This window comes from Megalobrama amblycephala, linkage group LG21, assembly GCF_018812025.1.
Source record: "Megalobrama amblycephala isolate DHTTF-2021 linkage group LG21, ASM1881202v1, whole genome shotgun sequence".
Classification (NCBI taxonomy): Eukaryota; Metazoa; Chordata; class Actinopteri; order Cypriniformes; family Xenocyprididae; genus Megalobrama; species Megalobrama amblycephala.
The window spans coordinates 31,818,950-31,839,115 of record NC_063064.1 but is presented as its reverse complement, the minus strand read 5'-3'; the positions used below and the strand labels follow the sequence as shown (position 1 = coordinate 31,839,115).

The 20,166-nt window shown below is 31.9% G+C and overlaps 1 protein-coding gene across 20 annotated transcripts in view; it reads right to left on the bottom strand.

The window, feature by feature from the left end:
• LOC125256878 (CLIP-associating protein 1) overlaps positions 1-20,166 on the bottom strand; it is an 83,169-nt gene that overhangs the window by 34,062 nt on the left and 28,941 nt on the right. For 19 of the 20 annotated variants that reach the window (XM_048173155.1, XM_048173162.1, XM_048173161.1 and 16 more), the window contains 11 exons: positions 9,314-9,433; positions 9,087-9,163; positions 6,238-6,330; positions 5,702-5,847; positions 5,000-5,135; positions 2,382-2,452; positions 2,231-2,290; positions 1,066-1,143; positions 685-852; positions 557-603; positions 242-412 (listed from right to left, as the gene is read on the bottom strand). In XM_048173155.1, the coding sequence (XP_048029112.1) occupies positions 242-412; positions 557-603; positions 685-852; positions 1,066-1,143; positions 2,231-2,290; positions 2,382-2,452; positions 5,000-5,135; positions 5,702-5,847; positions 6,238-6,330; positions 9,087-9,163; positions 9,314-9,433 (1,167 nt within the window). Of the gene's footprint in view, positions 1-241; positions 413-556; positions 604-684; positions 853-1,065; positions 1,144-2,230; positions 2,291-2,381; positions 2,453-4,999; positions 5,136-5,701; positions 5,848-6,237; positions 6,331-9,086; positions 9,164-9,313; positions 9,434-12,145; positions 12,555-20,166 lie in introns of those variants that run through there. The other variant, XM_048173169.1, reaches the window with a different exon arrangement.

The following is a 20,166-nucleotide window of genomic DNA, read 5'->3' as shown; positions in this document are numbered from 1 at the left end:
CTATGATAAAGAGACATCGACTCTTGAATTGCGTGTTCGTGCATTTTGGGGGCGGAGCAATGAAGGGAGGGATTGATCAAGTGTTCAACAATGATTCTCAGAAATCACTTACTGCACCTTTAAATGTCACCTCATTGCCGGATTGTTTGTCCCTCTACATCAGTATTACTCTGTTCACCGCTCTCCATCTCTGTGAATGAGTCTGATTTCTGTAAACATGTAAGTGTTTTGGCTGTTTTACCCAGTGAGGCGTAGGAACCGGGCGGCAGCGCCGTGGCAGAGCTGAAGGGGGCAGCAGTGGGTACAGCGGGCATTCGTGATTTGGCACTGGCTGCAGCGTTCACATCGACATCACTGCGCGATCGCTGGAGTGAACCGGACGAAGAAGACCCACGAGAACTCACGACTTTAGCTGAGAGAACAAAAATACATCGATTAAACTTTTTTATTACCGCATATTAAAAGTCTTTAATAAGAAACTATCAGCACGAATATACATCTAAACTGCTATTATACTAAATAATTTCCTTTGCAAGAAAAAAAGGTATATTCTTACTTCTGCTCAGGTTGCTCCCGACAGGTGTTTTAGCAGAAAGCGGCCGACTACGAAAGACGAAATAAGCGAGTGTGAAAACACAAAGTGTGAAAACTCATTAACACGCTACGTTAAAGAGCGTTTCTCACTTCAGACTCTCTTGCGAGCTGGAGGACGAGCGGTCGGACTGCGGCAGTGACATGATGCTGTCCGAGCTCTTCAGGTGAGACTGTAGCGCTTTCTGATAGGTCAGTTCCAGCGCCTGAAACAGATGCTCCGCCTCCTTACTGAAGTGGGCGTGAAATCCCCAGTAACATCTAGAATAAAGTGATCAAAACATACAAAAGTAAGTTATTAAAATGCATGCACAGCATATCAATGGCCATATTGCTATATATCAGACAATATTTACATTATTTTATTAGTGTCAGTGCAACTAGGCTGATATTAGATATTTTATCTGAATCAATTTGTACACAGTTATCCATCTACACTGTGTTCAAACTAAGCGTAAATGAAGAATCACTCACTTTCTAGCTACCGATCTGGCCTCAGAGTCGGCATCATGAACTCCTTTCTTAATGGTTTCCATCAGGACAGCGATGTTCCTGAAGAGTCGGGAAGATAAAAACGACTTTTAGTGTGATAAAAACAGTGAGTCCATTCAGCCAAACCTCCACCACAGCAGAACATGAGCTCAAATCAATGAATCGGCTGTCCCTGCAGACCTCCTGAAACACGATTCTCCATCCATTAACCCAGAAGTGCTGGCGAAGCCGATGAGACATTGCCATGCCGAACATATGCAGGACTATCAAGGACGTCACTTTGATTCTGATGTGCTCATGATGGCTTGTGACCCTTTATAAGATGAGACGTGGACATTAGATCCTCTCCTGAGGATCCAGATAGTCACTGTATTGCCATCAGGTTTCATAAATGGAGCCGAACAAGAGATCTGCTCAAAGTTAAGAGTGAAGTCACTTTGAAACTATAGTTTGTCAATCCAAAAGTCATTTAATAAAGTTAAAAGTTTGTGAACTGGATCAAATGATTCATTTAACAAAAATCCACTCAAAAGAACCAGTTCATTCAGATGATGTGGTTTAATGAAGCAGTTCAATCAAATGATTCAGTGATAATATTTAAAAATCAGATTAAAAAACATGCGTATATACCAAATACCATCAATACATTAAAAATTCTATGATATTATAGTATGTAGTTTAACTTGGCTACAAAAACGTATCACTTCACATGAGTCATCATCTATGGAGTGACATAAAGTGCTACACACACAGAGAGTTATGACTCCAATGAATCACTAATTCATTTGGATGAACAGCATAATTAAACTGAATGAACTGATTCACTAGAATTTGATTCACTCAGCTCACTTGGTTGTACAATAACAAAAAAGTAGCAAAATATCCAATTTGTGAATGAATCGTTCTTTTGAGTCAGATATCTTAAATGAGATCCGGTTTGTAAAACTCAGCGGGCTGGTTGCAGTGGTTAACAACACGCTGGAGAATGATTAATTGTAATTTCAAGGAAAAGCAACCAACTACATTATTCAAAATATCTCAGTTTGTGTTTCACAAAAGAAAGAGAGTCATACGTGTTTGAAACAAGATGAGATTGAGGAAATGATGATGACAGACTTTTGGGTGAACTGTCTCTTTAATTTCTCACCTCTCTAGAGAATTCGTCTGCCATTCTTGAAGCAGAAGATCTAAAAACTCATAACAGCGTCTGTAAGACAAAGAACAGGTTCAGATCAGAATGACTCAGATCAGAGAGAATGTGTTGTTTCACGTGTGTGTGTGTGTGTGTGTGACCTCACCGTCTGACGGCCACAGATTTAGACGTGCAGTTGCTGGTCATGATGGGAATCAGACGTGGATAGTGTGTGTGCTGATAAAGAAACAAACAACACAGAGCTTTACTACAACAAGACACATATAATATAACACATATATAATAATATCAAGATTTTAGGCTTATATCTGTGAGAATCTAAAATGGAAAATGTATTTCAGAATTATATATGTATATATATATATATATATATATATATATATATATATATATATATATATATATATATATATATATATATATATATACACTATATGTGCGTGTGTGTGTACCGTATATGTACTTTATGTGTGTGTGTGTGTGTGTGTGTGTACTGTATATGTACTATATGTGTGTGTGTGTGTACCTTATATATATAAGGTACACACACATACATATATATATATATATATATATATATATATATATATATATATATATATATATATATATATATATATATATATATATATGTATATATGTATGTGTGTGTACTATATATATATACTTTATGTGTGTGTACTGTATATATACTATATATGTGTATTTACTGTATATATTCTATATATGTGCATGTGTACTGTATATATACTATATATGTGTGTGTGTGTGTGTGTGTGTGTGTACTGTATATATACTATATGTGTGTGTGTACTGTATATATACTATATGTGTGTACATACTGTATATATTCTATATATGTGTGTGTGTGTATTGTATATAAACTATATATGTGTGTGTGTACTGTATATAAACTATATATGTGTGTGTGTACTGTATATAAACTATATATGTGTGTGCATACTGTATATATTCTATATATGTGTGTGTGTATTGTATATAAACTATATGTGTGTGTGTGCACTGTATATAAACTATATATGTGTGTGTTTGCACTGTATATAAACTATATATGTGTGTGTGTGTGTGTGTGTGTGTGTGTGTGTGTGTGTGTACTGTATATAAACTATATATGTGTGTGTGTGTGTGTGTGTACTGTATATATACTATATGTGTGTACATACTGTATATATTCTATATATGTGTGTGTGTATTGTATATAATCTATATATGTGTGTGTGTGTACTGTATATAAACTATATATGTGTGTGCATACTGTATATATTCTATATATGTGTGTACTGTATATAAACTATATATGTGTGTGTACAGTATATATATATACTTTATGTGTGTGTACTGTATATAAACTATATATGTGTGTGCATACTGTATATATTCTATATATGTGTGTGTATTGTATATAAACTATATGTGTGTGTGTGCACTGTATATAAACTATATATGTGTGTGTGTGTGTGTGTGTGTGTATTGTATATAAACTATATATGTGTGTGTGTGTGTGTGTGTGTGTACTGTATATATACTATATGTGTGTACATACTGTATATATTCTATATATGTGTGTGTGTATTGTATATAATCTATATATGTGTGTGTGTGTGTGTGTGTGTGTGTGTGTGTACTGTATATAAACTATATATGTGTGTGTGTGTGTGTGTGTGTACTGTATATAAACTATATATGTGTGTGCATACTGTATATATTCTATATATGTGTGTACTGTAAATAAACTATATATGTGTGTGCATACTGTATATATTCTATATATGTGTGTACTGTATATAAACTATATATGTGTGTGTACAGTATATATATACACTTTATGTGTGTGTACTGTATATAAACTATATATGTGTGTGTACTGTATATATACTATATGTGTGTACATACTGTATATATTCTATATATGTGTCTGTGTACTGTATATAAACTATATGTGTGTGTGTACTGTATATATGCTATATATATGTGTGCGTACTATATATATACTTTATGTGTGTGTACTATAAATATGCTATATGTGTGTATGTGTACTGTATATATACACTATATATATGTGTACGTACTGTATATATTCTATATATATATATGTGTGTGTACAGTATATATATACACTTTATGTGTGTGTACTGTATATAAACTATATATGTGTGTGTACTGTATATATACTATATGTGTGTACATACTGTATATATTCTATATATGTGTCTGTGTACTGTATATAAACTATATGTGTGTGTGTACTGTATATATGCTATATATATGTGTGCGTACTATATATATACTTTATGTGTGTGTACTATAAATATGCTATATGTGTGTATGTGTACTGTATATATACACTATATATATGTGTACGTACTGTATATATTCTATATATATGTGTGTGTGTGTACAGCATATATACTTTATATATGAGTGTGTACTGTATATATAGACCGTATATATAATGTAAATATATATTTATAACATTAAAACTGAATACAAATACTCCATGAATGGAGAACAACTCAATAGGAGGCATTCTGGGATGTTTTTAAATGCTGTGATGTTCATCAAACCCACAAAAGCCACTCTAAACATGTGCAGGATCCCAGAAGAGACAGAACGAACATGCCGATCAATCTTATGGATTATGTTTGCCACTCTGAATCCAACATCACGCCTGGCTGCACGTCACACAGAACATCAGCTGCCGATATGTGGTGTGTGTGTGTGTGTGTGTGTGTGTAAACATACTCGTATAATGAGACGGATCGCCGCCATTCCAGACGTGGCCATAACTTTAGCGCTGTTGGGGACGAGGTTGAGTAACGTCGGCATGATGTTCTCGGCTCCGTGATCAAATTTATTCCCCAACACAGACGACAGGTGCCTGGAGGAGACACATCAGAGATCAGACTAACACAGAACACTGCTGAACCGCCTATGTAGGGAGCATTTTTGAGCCTTCTAAGACACTATATCTCATTTTAGCCAAAGCATTGCATGCTTCTCATATGTGTTTTACATAATGAGGAATGTTTGTGTTCCAAATCAGTCGTTTTTGTGGTTCTATTTAAGCTGTGATGTTGCTTTAGAATGTAGTTGACTATGTAGACAGGTTTTGGGACGGAGCCCATCAGTGTAAGTGTGTATTTTCATGCACACTAAGTGCCTTCACACTCGCTGCTCCATCATGAAGTCAAGCAGATCTTATAGTGTTGGAATCCATCCAAAGTTTGAAACCAGACCCATTAAACTAATTGATTCTTTTCATTAAACTAAGTCTGTCAGCAGCACTCAGCAGTCCGTCCGTCTTCATCTGGAGCGGGGCGAGATGATGGGATAGACCCACAACTGAGATGTGTGATGGGTAACGTTATCTTTGAACACTGTCAGCATTGTTTTGGATAAAAGCGTCTCCTAAATGCATGACATCATGAATGTAAACGTCCTCACCCGAGCGTGATACAGGCCTCCCGCACCACCTGCGAGCGCAGATCTTTAGCCGACAGTTTGAGCGCCCCCTCCAGCTGCCGAAGCTGCTGGGAAAAGCCGTCGTAGTCGCTCGCGCCGGCCAATAGCAGGGAACGCACCTTCTTTAACTGCAAATGAACCAATCAGTGAACTTCTGCATACGGGTCAAAGGTCATGACCCTAAAATATTATTATAATGACCAGTTTGATGTTTATTTACACATATATACTTGACTTTTATCACTCTAAAAGGGTTTATTTTGCAATTTTTACATGTTTCTGCTTGTTAAACTATAGAATAAATGATGGACATAAAATATTGATTTGAGTTTAAATGATTTTGGATATTATGTAAGGCGAAAGAGTGTATGAAAATAATGGACAATACAGCTTAAAGTCATTATATGCACATATCTGACCAAAGAATAATGCCAATCGACCAATCACAATCAAGTATTCCAGAGAGATGTGTTTAACAAGCGTGCGTTTCTTTCCATAATAAATGTGAAATGACTCACTGCAGCCACTCGCTGTTCCCAATCATGTTTGTCATTGGAGAGAACTTCTCGGATCTTGTTCATGGAGTCCTCGAGCTCTCGAGCCGAGTAGATCTGTGAGTCAAACAACAGTGTCATCAAACTGAAATCTGGCGTCTCTCCAGAGATCTCTAATGGAAAAGCCATCGAACCCAGAGTCCTCTCACTCCGGCACAGAACATCCCGACTGACGCTCCACATAACAGATAAACGTGTCGTATTGATGATTCCTAGAAGTTTTGTTTAAAGAGAGCTACAAATGTGATACTAACGAGAGAGTGTTCTATGTGAATATATAGTAAAGTGTAATTTATTCCTGTGATCAAAGCTGAATTTTCAGCATCATTACTCCAGTCTTCAGTGTCACATGATCCTTCAGAAATCATTCTGATATGATGATTTGCTGCTCAAGAAACATTTATGATTATTATCAATGTTGAAAACCCAGGATTCTTTGATGAATAGAAAATTCAAAAGAACAGCATTTATTTGAAATAGAATCTTTTGTAAGATTATAAATGTCTTTACTGTCACTTTGATCAACCAAATGCAGAATAAAGTATTAATTTCTATGGAAGCTTGTTTCTGCCACTAAATAAAAAAACTCACAATTGCGAGAAATAAAGTCAGATATAAAATCACAATTCTGACTTTTTTTCCTCGCAATTCTGACTTTTTTAGTTTTTTTAGAATTGTCAGATATAAACTCGCAATGGCGCATTATAAAGTCCAATTTTTTATCTCAGAATTGCAAATTTATATCTCATAATTCTGACTTTATATCTCGCAATTCCGCCTTTATAACTCGCAATTCCGACTTTATATCTCGCAATTCCGACTTTATATCTCGAAATTCCGACTTTATAACTCGCAATTCCGACTTTATAACTCGCAATTCCGACTTTATATCTCGCAATTCCGACTTTATATCTCGAAATTCCGACTTTATATCTCATAATTCTGACTTTATATCTCGCAATTCCGCCTTTATATCTCATAATTCTGACTTTATATCTCGCAATTCCGACTTTATAACTCGCAATTCCGACTTTATATCTCATAATTCTGACTTTATATCTCGCAATTCCGACTTTATAACTCGCAATTCCGACTTTATAACTCGCAATTCCGACTTTATATCTCGCAATTCCGACTTTATATCTCGAAATTCCGACTTTATAACTCGCAATTCCGACTTTATATCTCGCAATTCCGACTTTATAACTCGCAATTCCGACTTTATATCTCATAATTCAGACTTTATATCTCGCAATTCCGACTTTATATCTCGCAATTCCGACTTTATAACTCGCAATTCCGACTTTATAACTCACAATTCCGACTTTATATCTCGCAATTCCGACTTTATAACTCGCAATTCCGACTTTATAACTCGCAATTCTGACTTTATATCTCGCAATTCCGACTTTATAACTCGCAATTCCGACTTTATATCTCGCAATTCCGACTTTATAACTCGCAATTCTGACTTTATATCTCGCAATTCCGACTTTATAATTCGCAATTCTGACTTAATAACAAGGGATGCACTGATATGAACATTTTGGCCATTACCGATAATTCTTCATATTTGAAAGCCGATAACTGATATATTGGCCGACAAATCTAAATCCAAATTTTTATAGCCTGATTACAAAAACAAAAGCCTCAGCATTAAAAGCCATGTCACAAGCACACGATTATAATGTTTTCATTATAATTTTACGTAGCCGATATGACAGACTTGCGCTGTACATGTTGTACATGTAAGTGATTTTCAATCATATTTCAAGTAATTCATAACCATCATGGTGAACAGTGAACATCTGAAGTGCCTCAGCTGAAGGAAATAATCCATTATTTATCGGCTTTAATATATCGGCCAAATTTTCTTTTCTGTCCGATAATGATAACATTAAAAATGAACATATATCGGCCGATACCGATATTGTGGCCGATATATCGTGCATCCCTATTAAAGTATTAGTTCACTTTCAAATAAAATCTTCCTGATAATTTACTCACCCTCATGTCATCCAAGATGTTCATGTCTTTCTTTCTTCAGTGGAAAAGAAATGAAGGTTTTTGAGGAAAACATTCCAGGATTTTTCTCCATATAGTGGACTTCACTGGGGTTCAACGGGAACTTCAAAAAGTTTACGCCGTATGTCCTACTCCTTCCCTATTCTACTTACGGAACGAACACGGCACCAGTTTCGTTTTTTTCCGTAAGTAGAATAGGGAAGGAGTAGGACATACGGCGTTAACTTTTTGAAGAATACGGAAAACGGAAACACGTGCAAGGCGATAATTTGTGTTTATAAAGTATATACAGTTGTATTTTTTTTTAAATTGAGCGATGGTTTCTCTAGATAAGACTCTTATTCCTCGTCTGGGATCATGTAGAGCTCTTTGAAGCTGCACTGAAACTGACATTTGGACCTTCAACCCGTTGAACTCCAGTGAAGTCCACTATATGGAGAAAAATCCTGGAATGTTTTCATCAAAAACCTTCATTTCTTTTCGACTGAAGAAAGAAAGACATGAAGATCTTGGATGACATGGAGGTGAGTAAATTATCAGGAAAAGTTTATTTAAAAGTGGACTAATCCTTTAATAACTCGCAATTGTGAGTTTACATCACGCAATTCTAAGGAAAAAAAGTCAGAATTGCGATACAAAAAGTTGCAGTTATACTTTTTATGTTTTATTCAGTGGTGGAAACAAGCTTCCATAAATGTCTGACCCCAAACATTTGAATATTAAAGTTTGGGTTTTTAAGTTGTTTCAGCTCAGCGGTTGACATGATATCATTAACATTTCTGACTCACCTGTACGGTCGGCACATCTTCGAAGGCACGGATGAAGTCTTCTTCATCGACAGCTCCGGCACCAGAGCTCTCTTTACCTGATGAGACGAGCGGGTTTTAATACTTTTTATATTATCATGTTTAATATATTTTATTATATATATATATATAACACTGTGATCGCCCAATCAGAAGCTCAAACCAATCAGTTTAATAAATAAATAACATGAAACTTCGTTCACTCGGACCTGAGCTCTTGGCGCTGGACGGCCTGCGCAGGGATCCCGTCCGCCGCACCGACGACACTCCTTTAGAGGACGACGAGGAACGTCCTCCGTCCACGGACTCGTCATCGTCGATGTTCTTATCTGAGGAATGACAGAGAAATCCCTTATTTCAAACTAAAAGCAATGTTTTTCATAAACACTAGGGCTGGGACAATCAATTGATTCATCTCGATTCGTGGATCGATTCTGAGCTCAGTTTTTAACAGCAGATGGCGCTCTAGACTAGTTTTTAACCATACACTCAAATGCTCATGAAGAAGAGCGCTCGTGCGTTCGGATGAGTCTGAGAATGTGTTTGCACCTCAGAATGCTTTTATGACACAAGATTAATATAAACAGCACACTGTGAACACACTTCAACCTTTTCATACTTTATGAACGATTATTTTATAGAAGGTTTAAGTAGTATCGAGTTCAAGCACGACTGTTTCTAAAGCATGCAGTGCCATCTGCTGTTGAAAACTAAGCTCAGAATCGATTTATATCACACAATTCTGACTTTATAACTCTCAATTCTGACTATATAACTCTCAATTCTGACTTTATATCACATTTCTGACTATATAACTCTCAATTCTGACTATATAACTCTCAATTCTGACTTTATATCACATTTCTGACTATATAACTCTCAATTCTGACTATATAACTCTCAATTCTGACTTTATATCACATTTCTGACTATATAACTCTCAATTCTGACTATATAACTCTCAATTCTGACTTTATATCACATTTCTGACTATATAACTCACAATTCTGACTATATAACTCTCAATTCTGACTATATAACTCAATTCTGACTTTATAACTCACAATTCTGACTATATAACTCTCAATTCTGACTTTATATCACATTTCTGACTATATAACTCTCAATTCTGACTATATAACTCAATTCTGACTTTATAACTCACAATTCTGACTATATAACTCTCAATTCTGACTTTATAACTCACAATTCTGACTATATAACTCTCAATTCTGACTTTATATCACATTTCTGACTATATAACTCTCAATTCTGACTATATAACTCTCATTTCTGACTTTATATCACATTTCTGACTATATAACTCTCAATTCTGACTATATAACACTCAATTCTGACTTTATATTACATTTCTGACTATATAACTCTCAATTCTGACTTTATAACTCTCAATTCTGACTTTATAACTCGCAATTCTGACTTTATTTCACATTTCTGACTATATAACTCTCAATTCTGACTTTATATCACATTTCTGACTATATAACTCTCAATTCTGACTTTATAACTCTCAATTCTGACTTTATAACTCGCAATTCTGACTATATATCACAATTCTGACTATATAACTCTCAATTCTGACTATATAACTCTCAATTCTGACTTTATATCACATTTCTGACTATATAACTCTCAATTCTGACTATATAACTCTCAATTCTGACTTTATATCACAATTCTGACTATATAACTCTCAATTCTGACTATATAACTCTCAATTCTGACTTTATATCACAATTCTGACTATATAACTCTCAATTCTGACTATATAACTCTCAATTCTGACTATATAACTCTCAATTCTGACTTTATATCACAATTCTGACTATATAACTCTCAATTCTGACTATATAACTCTCAATTCTGACTTTATATCACAATTCTGATTATATAACTCTCAATTCTGACTACATAACTCTCAATTCTGACTTTATAACTCTCAATTGTGAGAAAAAAATGTCAGAATTGTGAGATAAAAAGTCACAATTACTGTTTTTTTTTTTTTTTATTTAGCGGCAGAAACAAGCTTCCATACTTTACACACTAAAGAAAGCTTTATTTTTAGCACGATTTATTGTCCCAGCCCTAATAAACACTTTTTGTTTGAAACTCTCTTCACATCCTGATAGGAATCAATAATAAAAGAGGTCTAAAAATTAAAAATGTACATATAAAGCGAAGCTGTAACACATGAGATGAAGCACCTCATGAAGAGAAGCAGATCTGTCGTGTGTGTGTGTGTGTGTGAAGCTCTGAAGGACGGAAAAACCCCACGTGAACGGAAGATTCCCATCCAGAGCCGCTCACATGAGGGACCCAGCACCAAAATCTGCCAGACCAGCGATCAATCGCCATGAATTATTAATGCACACACACACACACACACACACCTCAACCTTATTCATCATGCATTAATGTCAACACCTCTCTCCCACAATCCTTCACTGTGAACGGCCTTCTAACGCTCTGAACTACTCCAGAAACCTCCCAGGAAATAAACACACACACACACATTTATCCAGCTATCTTTACGAGAACATACCATAAACATCTAATGTTTTATATAAATAAACAGACTAACTCAAACCCAAAACCTTGACTGACCCCTAAAAGAGAACTTAAAAACAGTATTTACGCTTTTAGAAAGATTTTGTGAAAGTGCATCCCACACACACACATTAATGCCAAGATAATGACATTTTCTGTCCTTTAAACCCATTCAGATGTTATTTCATATGTTTATCAAGCAGTTTTCCTTGCAGAGACTATTGAGACGTTCCATGATGCAGGTTGTGAGGACATTTAGTGAAGGCAAAACACACACACACACACACACACACACGGTCTGCATGCAGCATTTAATCACAGCTATCAGATTTCACACACACACAGCACAGAAAGACAGATGCAGAGAGACAGACAGATGTGAGCCGCTATCATTCACGACACTGGCGCTCGTCCTCCTGACCTACAGATGCTGCGTCTCGACATCATCTCCTGTCTGTCTGTCTGACACTTACAGGCACAGATCCTCCGGCACACCAGCTTCCTCAACATATCGTCACGCTTTCCCACGCTGCCTCATTCTGACACTGCCTCCACCAGCAGCTCGACCCCTCCCTGCCTCCGCGTGTGTGTGTGTGTGTGAAAACAGGAGCGTGATGGGCTGATCTATCACTGATGAAGCCCCGCCCACAGGTCACTGGGTGGAGGAGAGCAGGGGGAGGGGCCACGCACACGGGCTGCGTCCAGAATGGAATTCTAGCATACTGCTTACTACATGCACTATATGAAACAGTATGCAGTATGTAATGATCAATGTTTCAGTATGTTGTCACATGACCTCACTTCAGTGTTTAATTCAGTGAGTGCTGTCCAGGTATCATCTCATAATAAAAATGTAATAAATAAAATCGGATATTTTTTATTTAGGGTTAGGGTTTTATTTTAATTAATGTAATTGTTCCAATTTGTGTAAGAAAATGTACATGTATAAGAAATTAAAAATAAATAAGAAAAAAATAATTTATTTAAAAATAAAAATTAATTTAAAAATCCAGTTATCATTTCATAGTAAAAATGTAATAATTAAAATAAGATATTTTTTTAATTAGGGTTAGGGTTTTATTTTAATTAAAATAATTGTTCTAATTTGTGTAAAAAAAAAAAAAAAAAAAACGTAAATGTATAAAAAAATAAAAATAAAAAAGGATGAAAATAACTTATTTAAAAATAAAACTTAATTAAAAATCCAGTTATCATTTCATAATAAAAATGTAATAATTAAAATAAGATATTTTTTTAATTAAGGTTAGGGTTTTATTTTAATTAATGTAATTGTTCCAATTTGTGTAAAAAAAAAACTTAAATGTATAAAAAAAATAAAAATAAAAAAGGATAAAAATAACATTTAAAAATAAATATTAATTAAAAATCCAGTTATCATTTCATAGTAAAAATCTAATAATTAAAATAAGATATATTTTTAATTAGGGTTAGGGTTTTATTTTAATTAATGTAATTGTTCCAATTTGTGTAAAAAAAAAAACTTAAATGTATAAAAAAAATAAAAATAAAAAAGGATAAAAATAACATTTAAAAATAAATATTAATTAAAAATCCAGTTATCATTTCATAGTAAAAATCTAATAATTAAAATAAGATATATTTTTTTAATTACGGTTAGGGTTTTATTTTAATTAAAATAATTGTTCTAATTTGTGTAAAAAAAAAATGTAAATGTATAAAAAAATAAAAATAAAAAAGGATGAAAATAACTTATTTAAAAAAACAATTTTAATTAAAAATCCAGTTATCATCTCATAATATAAATGTAATAATTAAAATAAGACATACAGGGTTAGGGTTTTATTTTAATTAAAATAATTGTTCTAATTTGTGTAAAAAAAAAACAAAAAAAACGTAAATGTATAAAAAAATAAAAATAAAAAAGGATGAAAATAACTTATTTAAAAATAAAACTTAATTAAAAATCCAGTTATCATTTCATAATAAAAATGTAATAATTAAAATAAGATATTTTTTTAATTAGGGTTAGGGTTTTATTTTAATTAATGTAATTGTTCCAATTTGTGTAAAAAAAAAAACTTAAATGTATAAAAAAAATAAAAATAAAAAAGGATAAAAATAACATTTAAAAATAAATATTAATTAAAAATCCAGTTATCATTTCATAGTAAAAATCTAATAATTAAAATAAGATATATTTTTTTAATTACGGTTAGGGTTTTATTTTAATTAAAATAATTGTTCTAATTTGTGTAAAAAAAAATGTAAATGTATAAAAAAATAAAAATAAAAAAGGATGAAAATAACTTATTTAAAAAAACAATTTTAATTAAAAATCCAGTTATCATCTCATAATATAAATGTAATAATTAAAATAAGACATACAGGGTTAGGGTTTTATTTTAATTAAAATAATTGTTCTAATTTGTGTAAAAAAAAAACAAAAAAAACGTAAATGTATAAAAAAATAAAAATAAAAAAGGATGAAAATAACTTATTTAAAAATAAAAATTAATTAAAAATCCAGTTATCATTTCATAATAAAAATGTAATAATTAAAATAAGATATTTTTTAATTAGGGTTAGGGTTTTATTTTAATTAAAATAATTGTTCTAATTTGTGTAAAAAAAAAAAAAAAAAAACGTAAATGTATAAAAAAATTAAAATAAAAAAGGATGAAAATAACTTATTTAAAAATAAAACTTAATTAAAAATCCAGTTATCATTTCATAATAAAAATGTAATAATTAAAATAAGATATTTTTTTAATTAGGGTTAGGGTTTTATTTTAATTAATGTAATTGTTCCAATTTGTGTAAAAAAAAAACTTAAATGTATAAAAAAAATAAAAATAAAAAAGGATAAAAATAACATTTAAAAATAAATATTAATTAAAAATCCAGTTATCATTTCATAGTAAAAATGTAATAATTAAAATAAGATATATTTTTTTAATTACGGTTAGGGTTTTATTTTAATTAAAATAATTGTTCTAATTTGTGTAAAAAAAAAATGTAAATGTATAAAAAAATAAAAATAAAAAAGGATGAAAATAACTTATTTAAAAAAACAATTTTAATTAAAAATCCAGTTATCATCTCATAATATAAATGTAATAATTAAAATAAGATATACAGGGTTAGGGTTTTATTTTAATTAAAATAATTGTTCTAATTTGTGTAAAAAAAAAACAAAAAAAACGTAAATGTATAAAAAATAAAAATAAAAAAGGATGAAAATAACTTATTTAAAAATAAAAATTAATTAAAAATCCAGTTATCATTTCATAATAAAAATGTAATAATTAAAATAAGATATTTTTTTAATTAGGGTTAGGGTTTTATTTTAATTAAAATAATTGTTCTAATTTGTGTTAAAAAAAAAAAAAAACGTAAATGTATAAAAAAATTAAAATAAAAAAGGATGAAAATAACTTATTTAAAAATAAAACTTAATTAAAAATCCAGTTATCATTTCATAATAAAAATGTAATAATTAAAATAAGATATTTTTTTAATTAGGGTTAGGGTTTTATTTTAATTAATGTAATTGTTCCAATTTGTGTAAAAAAAAAACTTAAATGTATAAAAAAAATAAAAATAAAAAAGGATAAAAATAACATTTAAAAATAAATATTAATTAAAAATCCAGTTATCATTTCATAGTAAAAATGTAATAATTAAAATAAGATATTTTTTTTTTAATTACGGTTAGGGTTTTATTTTAATTAAAATAATTGTTCTAATTTGTGTAAAAAAAATGTAAATGTATAAAAAAAAAAAAAAAAAAAGGATGAAAATAACTTATTTAAAAAAACAATTTTAATTAAAAATCCAGTTATCATCTCATAATATAAATGTAATAATTAAAATAAGATATACAGGGTTAGGGTTTTATTTTAATTAAAATAATTGTTAAAAAATTTAAAATAAATAAGATAAAAATAACTTTTTAAAAAATAAAAATGAATTAAAAATACTTAATTTAAAAAATAAGTATAATAAAATATTATTATTACTACTAATCTGACTCACCTTCTCTGCAAAACAGCCCTCTAGAGACTAATAATAATAATAATCATTATTATTAATAATAATAATAATAATAATAATTATTATTATTATTATTAGTCTCTAGAGGGCTGTGTTTTGCAGAGAAGGCGAGTCAAAGGGATGGAGGCAGTCTAATATAATAATAATTATTATATAATAATAAATAATAATTAATATAAAATATTAAATATAAGTACTATTAATAATAATTATTAATATAATAATAATAATAATAAGTATTATTATTATTATTAATAGTGGAAGTTTGCAAAACATCTAAAATCACTTATAGCATCTTTGGAAGTCTGATCCAAAGAGGGAGACGTTAAATATTACTGGTGATGATATCAGTCCTGGATTATTCATCACAGATCAATCTGAGAGCATTGCATTGTGGGATAAACTACATCACTGCACATGAACTGCATGTTTTGGCAAGAGCAGTAGGTCAAAATTCATATAATGTACACTAAGTATGTACTGCATACTGCAGAAATATTAATAATATAGTATAGTATAGTAATATCACACCCTGTACACACACACACACAGAAGTGTGTCGCATCTAAACAGCTGACTGAAGTGCGTAATCATCATGACTCCTCACGCTGACAAACACACCGTCACACACCGAGAGATCTAGTGCACTTTGCTCACCCTCCTAATGAGTTTAACCAGCAATATCTTCTGACATCATATTTCTGCTCAACGCTTTTAAAGAGTCACTGCACATCTCTATCAGACTGACGGAAAGACAATAAACATTCAGTAATAATGTGTCCAGTCCATAACACAGACGAACCCCCACTCTGGCAAAACTGAAATTAAAACACATTAAAACAAATAATTACAGCTCTAGTTATAAGTCAAAATGCAAATAAAGAAGAAATCAGATCATTCAGGAATATTGTTCACAGCAATATCTTCACAGATGCTCAGGCCAGCAGGCGTGACGCCACACTTCACCAGCAGGTGGCAGAACACTGAAGCTGATGAGCTGGTAGTTTGTGTCACAGAGCGCAGGAATATGTCACTTCCTGGTGAAGTACCATATTGCAAAATCTATTGTGAATTAGTAACATAATAAAATGCCACAGTGGGTGAGACTCAAACTCAAATATGATCCGGTATAAAAATCAGAATCACAAAGTATCAACTCCGTCATATGAGTAAATCATCATCTCTGCATGCTGAACACGGGTTCATCCTGTCCTGATCATGTGATTCAGGACCAGCTCTCACAACAAACACTTCAAATAAACCTTAAGATTGATCCGAGAAGACGTCTTTCACAATCACTCGTTCTTCTCATACTGGTGAGAGTTTAACGGCACACACTGATCTTTCTCAGCCTGTAATTAAGGCATCTGTCTGAAACCAAAGTGTTGCTGTAATGACGTCTGTAAGGGAGCTCAACTCCTGTCTGCTTTCAGTGGATTTAATAATCCTCATTAAAACTGAACGAGAGGAATGTGAGAAACATTCACTGACTGATGGGAGGTTATAACCAAACGTTTTTCAATATAGTTCAGTGTTTCTCAACCAGGGGTTTGTGGACCCCTAGTGATCTTGACGTAATGCCTGGGGGTCCTTATAAAATATCTGAATATGAATATTTGTATCGTAGAATTTAGAATTTGTAGAATATAGTGTCTAAAATTGTCACTACCGAAACATGTCATCATTGTTTCGGTAGTGACAAAAAGGGAACACAATCATTTATTTGGGGGAAATAAACAAAATTTTAGTACAGTTATGCAAATCATTAGTGTTTTAGTATGTGAGTTAAATTGTGTTAAACTGAGTTAAAATGTGATGTGGTCACTACCAACACATTACTGTCACTACCGAACATGATGAAGTTAGTTTTTTTCTGTGTACAAGTGTTCAGAATTGTTCTAGCTAACCATGTGCTGATTATCATCTTTGAGCGGCTCAAAACAGTACCTAAAATTGTCACTACCGAAACTACACCACATGTAACCATTTATTTGGGGGAAATAAACAAAATTTTAGTACAGTTATGCAAATCATTAGTGTTTTAGTATGTGAGTTAAATTGTGTCATGTGATGTGGTCACTACCAACACATTACTGTCACTACCGAAACTGTGCATCACGACCGAAACATGAGATGTTTTGTCAAAAATAAAGTATATTGAATGATCAACTAAGATGTTATTATAGTGTTTGATTCAATGTTTATTCAAACTAATGAATCCTTCACTTTGAAATCAGTTTGATAAACTTTATGACTTTTACAAAGAAAGATTCAAAATACAACAAACCTCATAAATGACACTTGAAATATTGTTAAAATTGTAATTGCTATTGATTTACCTGTGAAAACTTTATTAAAAAATAGCAAAAAATATATTTACAAGATAGATGTAAACAAAATCTTAATAGGTCAATGTGACCCTTCTTATTAAATTATTTATTATTGTGTTTCGGTAGTGACAAATTTGGGAACACAATCATTTATTTGGGGGAAATAAACAAAATTTTAGTGCAGTTATGCAAATCATTAGTGTTTTAGTATGTGAGTTAAATTGTGTCATGTGATGTGGTCACTACCAACACATTACTGTCACTACCGAAACATGGTGAAGTTTTATGTGTGTACAAGTGTTCAGAACTGTGCTAGATAACCATGTGCTGATTATCATCTTTGAGCGGCTCAAAAATATCTAAAATTGTCACTACCGAAACTTCACCAAATGTTTCAGTCGTGACTGTTTCGGTAGTGACATCATTGTTTCGGTAGTGACAAAAGGGAACATATAATCATGTATTTGGGGGAAATAAACAAAATTTTAGTACAGTTATGCAAATCATTAGTGTTTTAGTATGTGAGTTAAATTGTGTCATGTGATGTGGTCACTACCAACACATTACTGTCACTACCGAAACTGTGCATCACGACTGAAACATGGGATGTTTTGTCAAAAATAAAGTCACTTTGAAATCAGTTTGATAAACTTTATGACTTTTACAAAGAAAGATTCAAAATACAACAAATCTCATAAATTACACTTGAAATATTGTTAAAATTGTAATTGCTATTGATTTACCTGTAAAAACTTTATTAAAAAATAGCAAAAAATATATTTACAAGGTAGATGTAAACAAAATCTTAATAGGTCAATGTGACCCTTCTTATTAAATTATTTATTATTGTGTTTCGGTAGTGACAAATTTGGGAACACAATCATTTATTTGGGGGAAATAAACAAAATTTTAGTGCAGTTATGCAAATCATTAGTGTTTTAGTATGTGAGTTAAATTGTGTCATGTGATGTGGTCACTACCAACACATTACTGTCACTACCGAAACATAGTGAAGTTAGTTTTTTATGTGTGTACAAGTGTTCAGAGCTGTGTTAGATAACCATGTGCTGATTATCATCTTTGAGCGGCTCAAAAGTGTCTAAAATTGTCACTACCGAAACTTCACCACATGTTTCAGTCGTGACTGTTTCGGTAGTGACATCATTGTTTCGGTAGTGACAAAAGGGAACATATAATCATGTATTTGGGGGAAATAAACAAAATTTTAGTACAGTTATGCAAATCATTAGTGTTTTAGTATGTGAGTTAAATTGTGTCGTGATGTGGTCACTACCAACACATTACTGTCACTACCGAAACTGTGCATCACGACCGAAACATGGGATGTTTTGTCAAAAATAAAGTATATTGAATGATCAACTCAGATGTTATTATAGTGTTTGGTTCAATATTTATTCAAACTAATGAATCCTTCACTTTGAAATCAGTTTGATAAACTTTATGACTTTTACAAAGAAAGATTCAAAATACAACAAACCTCATAAATGACACTTGAAATATTGTTAAAATTGTAATTGTTATTGATTTACCTGTGAAAACTTGATTAAAAATAGCAAAAAATATATTTACAAGATAGATATAAACAAAATCTTAATAGGTCAATGTGACCCTTCTTATTAAATTATTTATTATTGTGTTTCAGTAGTGACAAAAGGGAACACAATCATTTATTTGGGGGAAATAAACAAAATTTTAGTGCAGTTATGCAAATCATTAGTGTTTTAGTATGTGAGTTAAATTGTGTCATGTGATGTGGTCACTACCAACACATTACTGTCACTACCGGAACATGGTGAAGTTTCGGTTGTGACATCATTTTTGGGGGTTATTCAATAAAATTTAGTGTTTATGTGTGTACAGCTGTTCAGAGCTGTGTTAGATAACCATGTGCTGATTATCATCTTTGAGCGGCTCGAAAGTGTCTAAAATTGTCACTACCGAAACTTCACCACATGTTTCAGTCGTGACTGTTTCGGTAGTGACATCATTGTTTCGGTAGTGACAAAAGGGAACATATAATCATGTATTTGGGGGAAATAAACAAAATTTTAGTACAGTTATGCAAATCATTAGTGTTTTAGTATGTGAGTTAAATTGTGTCGTGATGT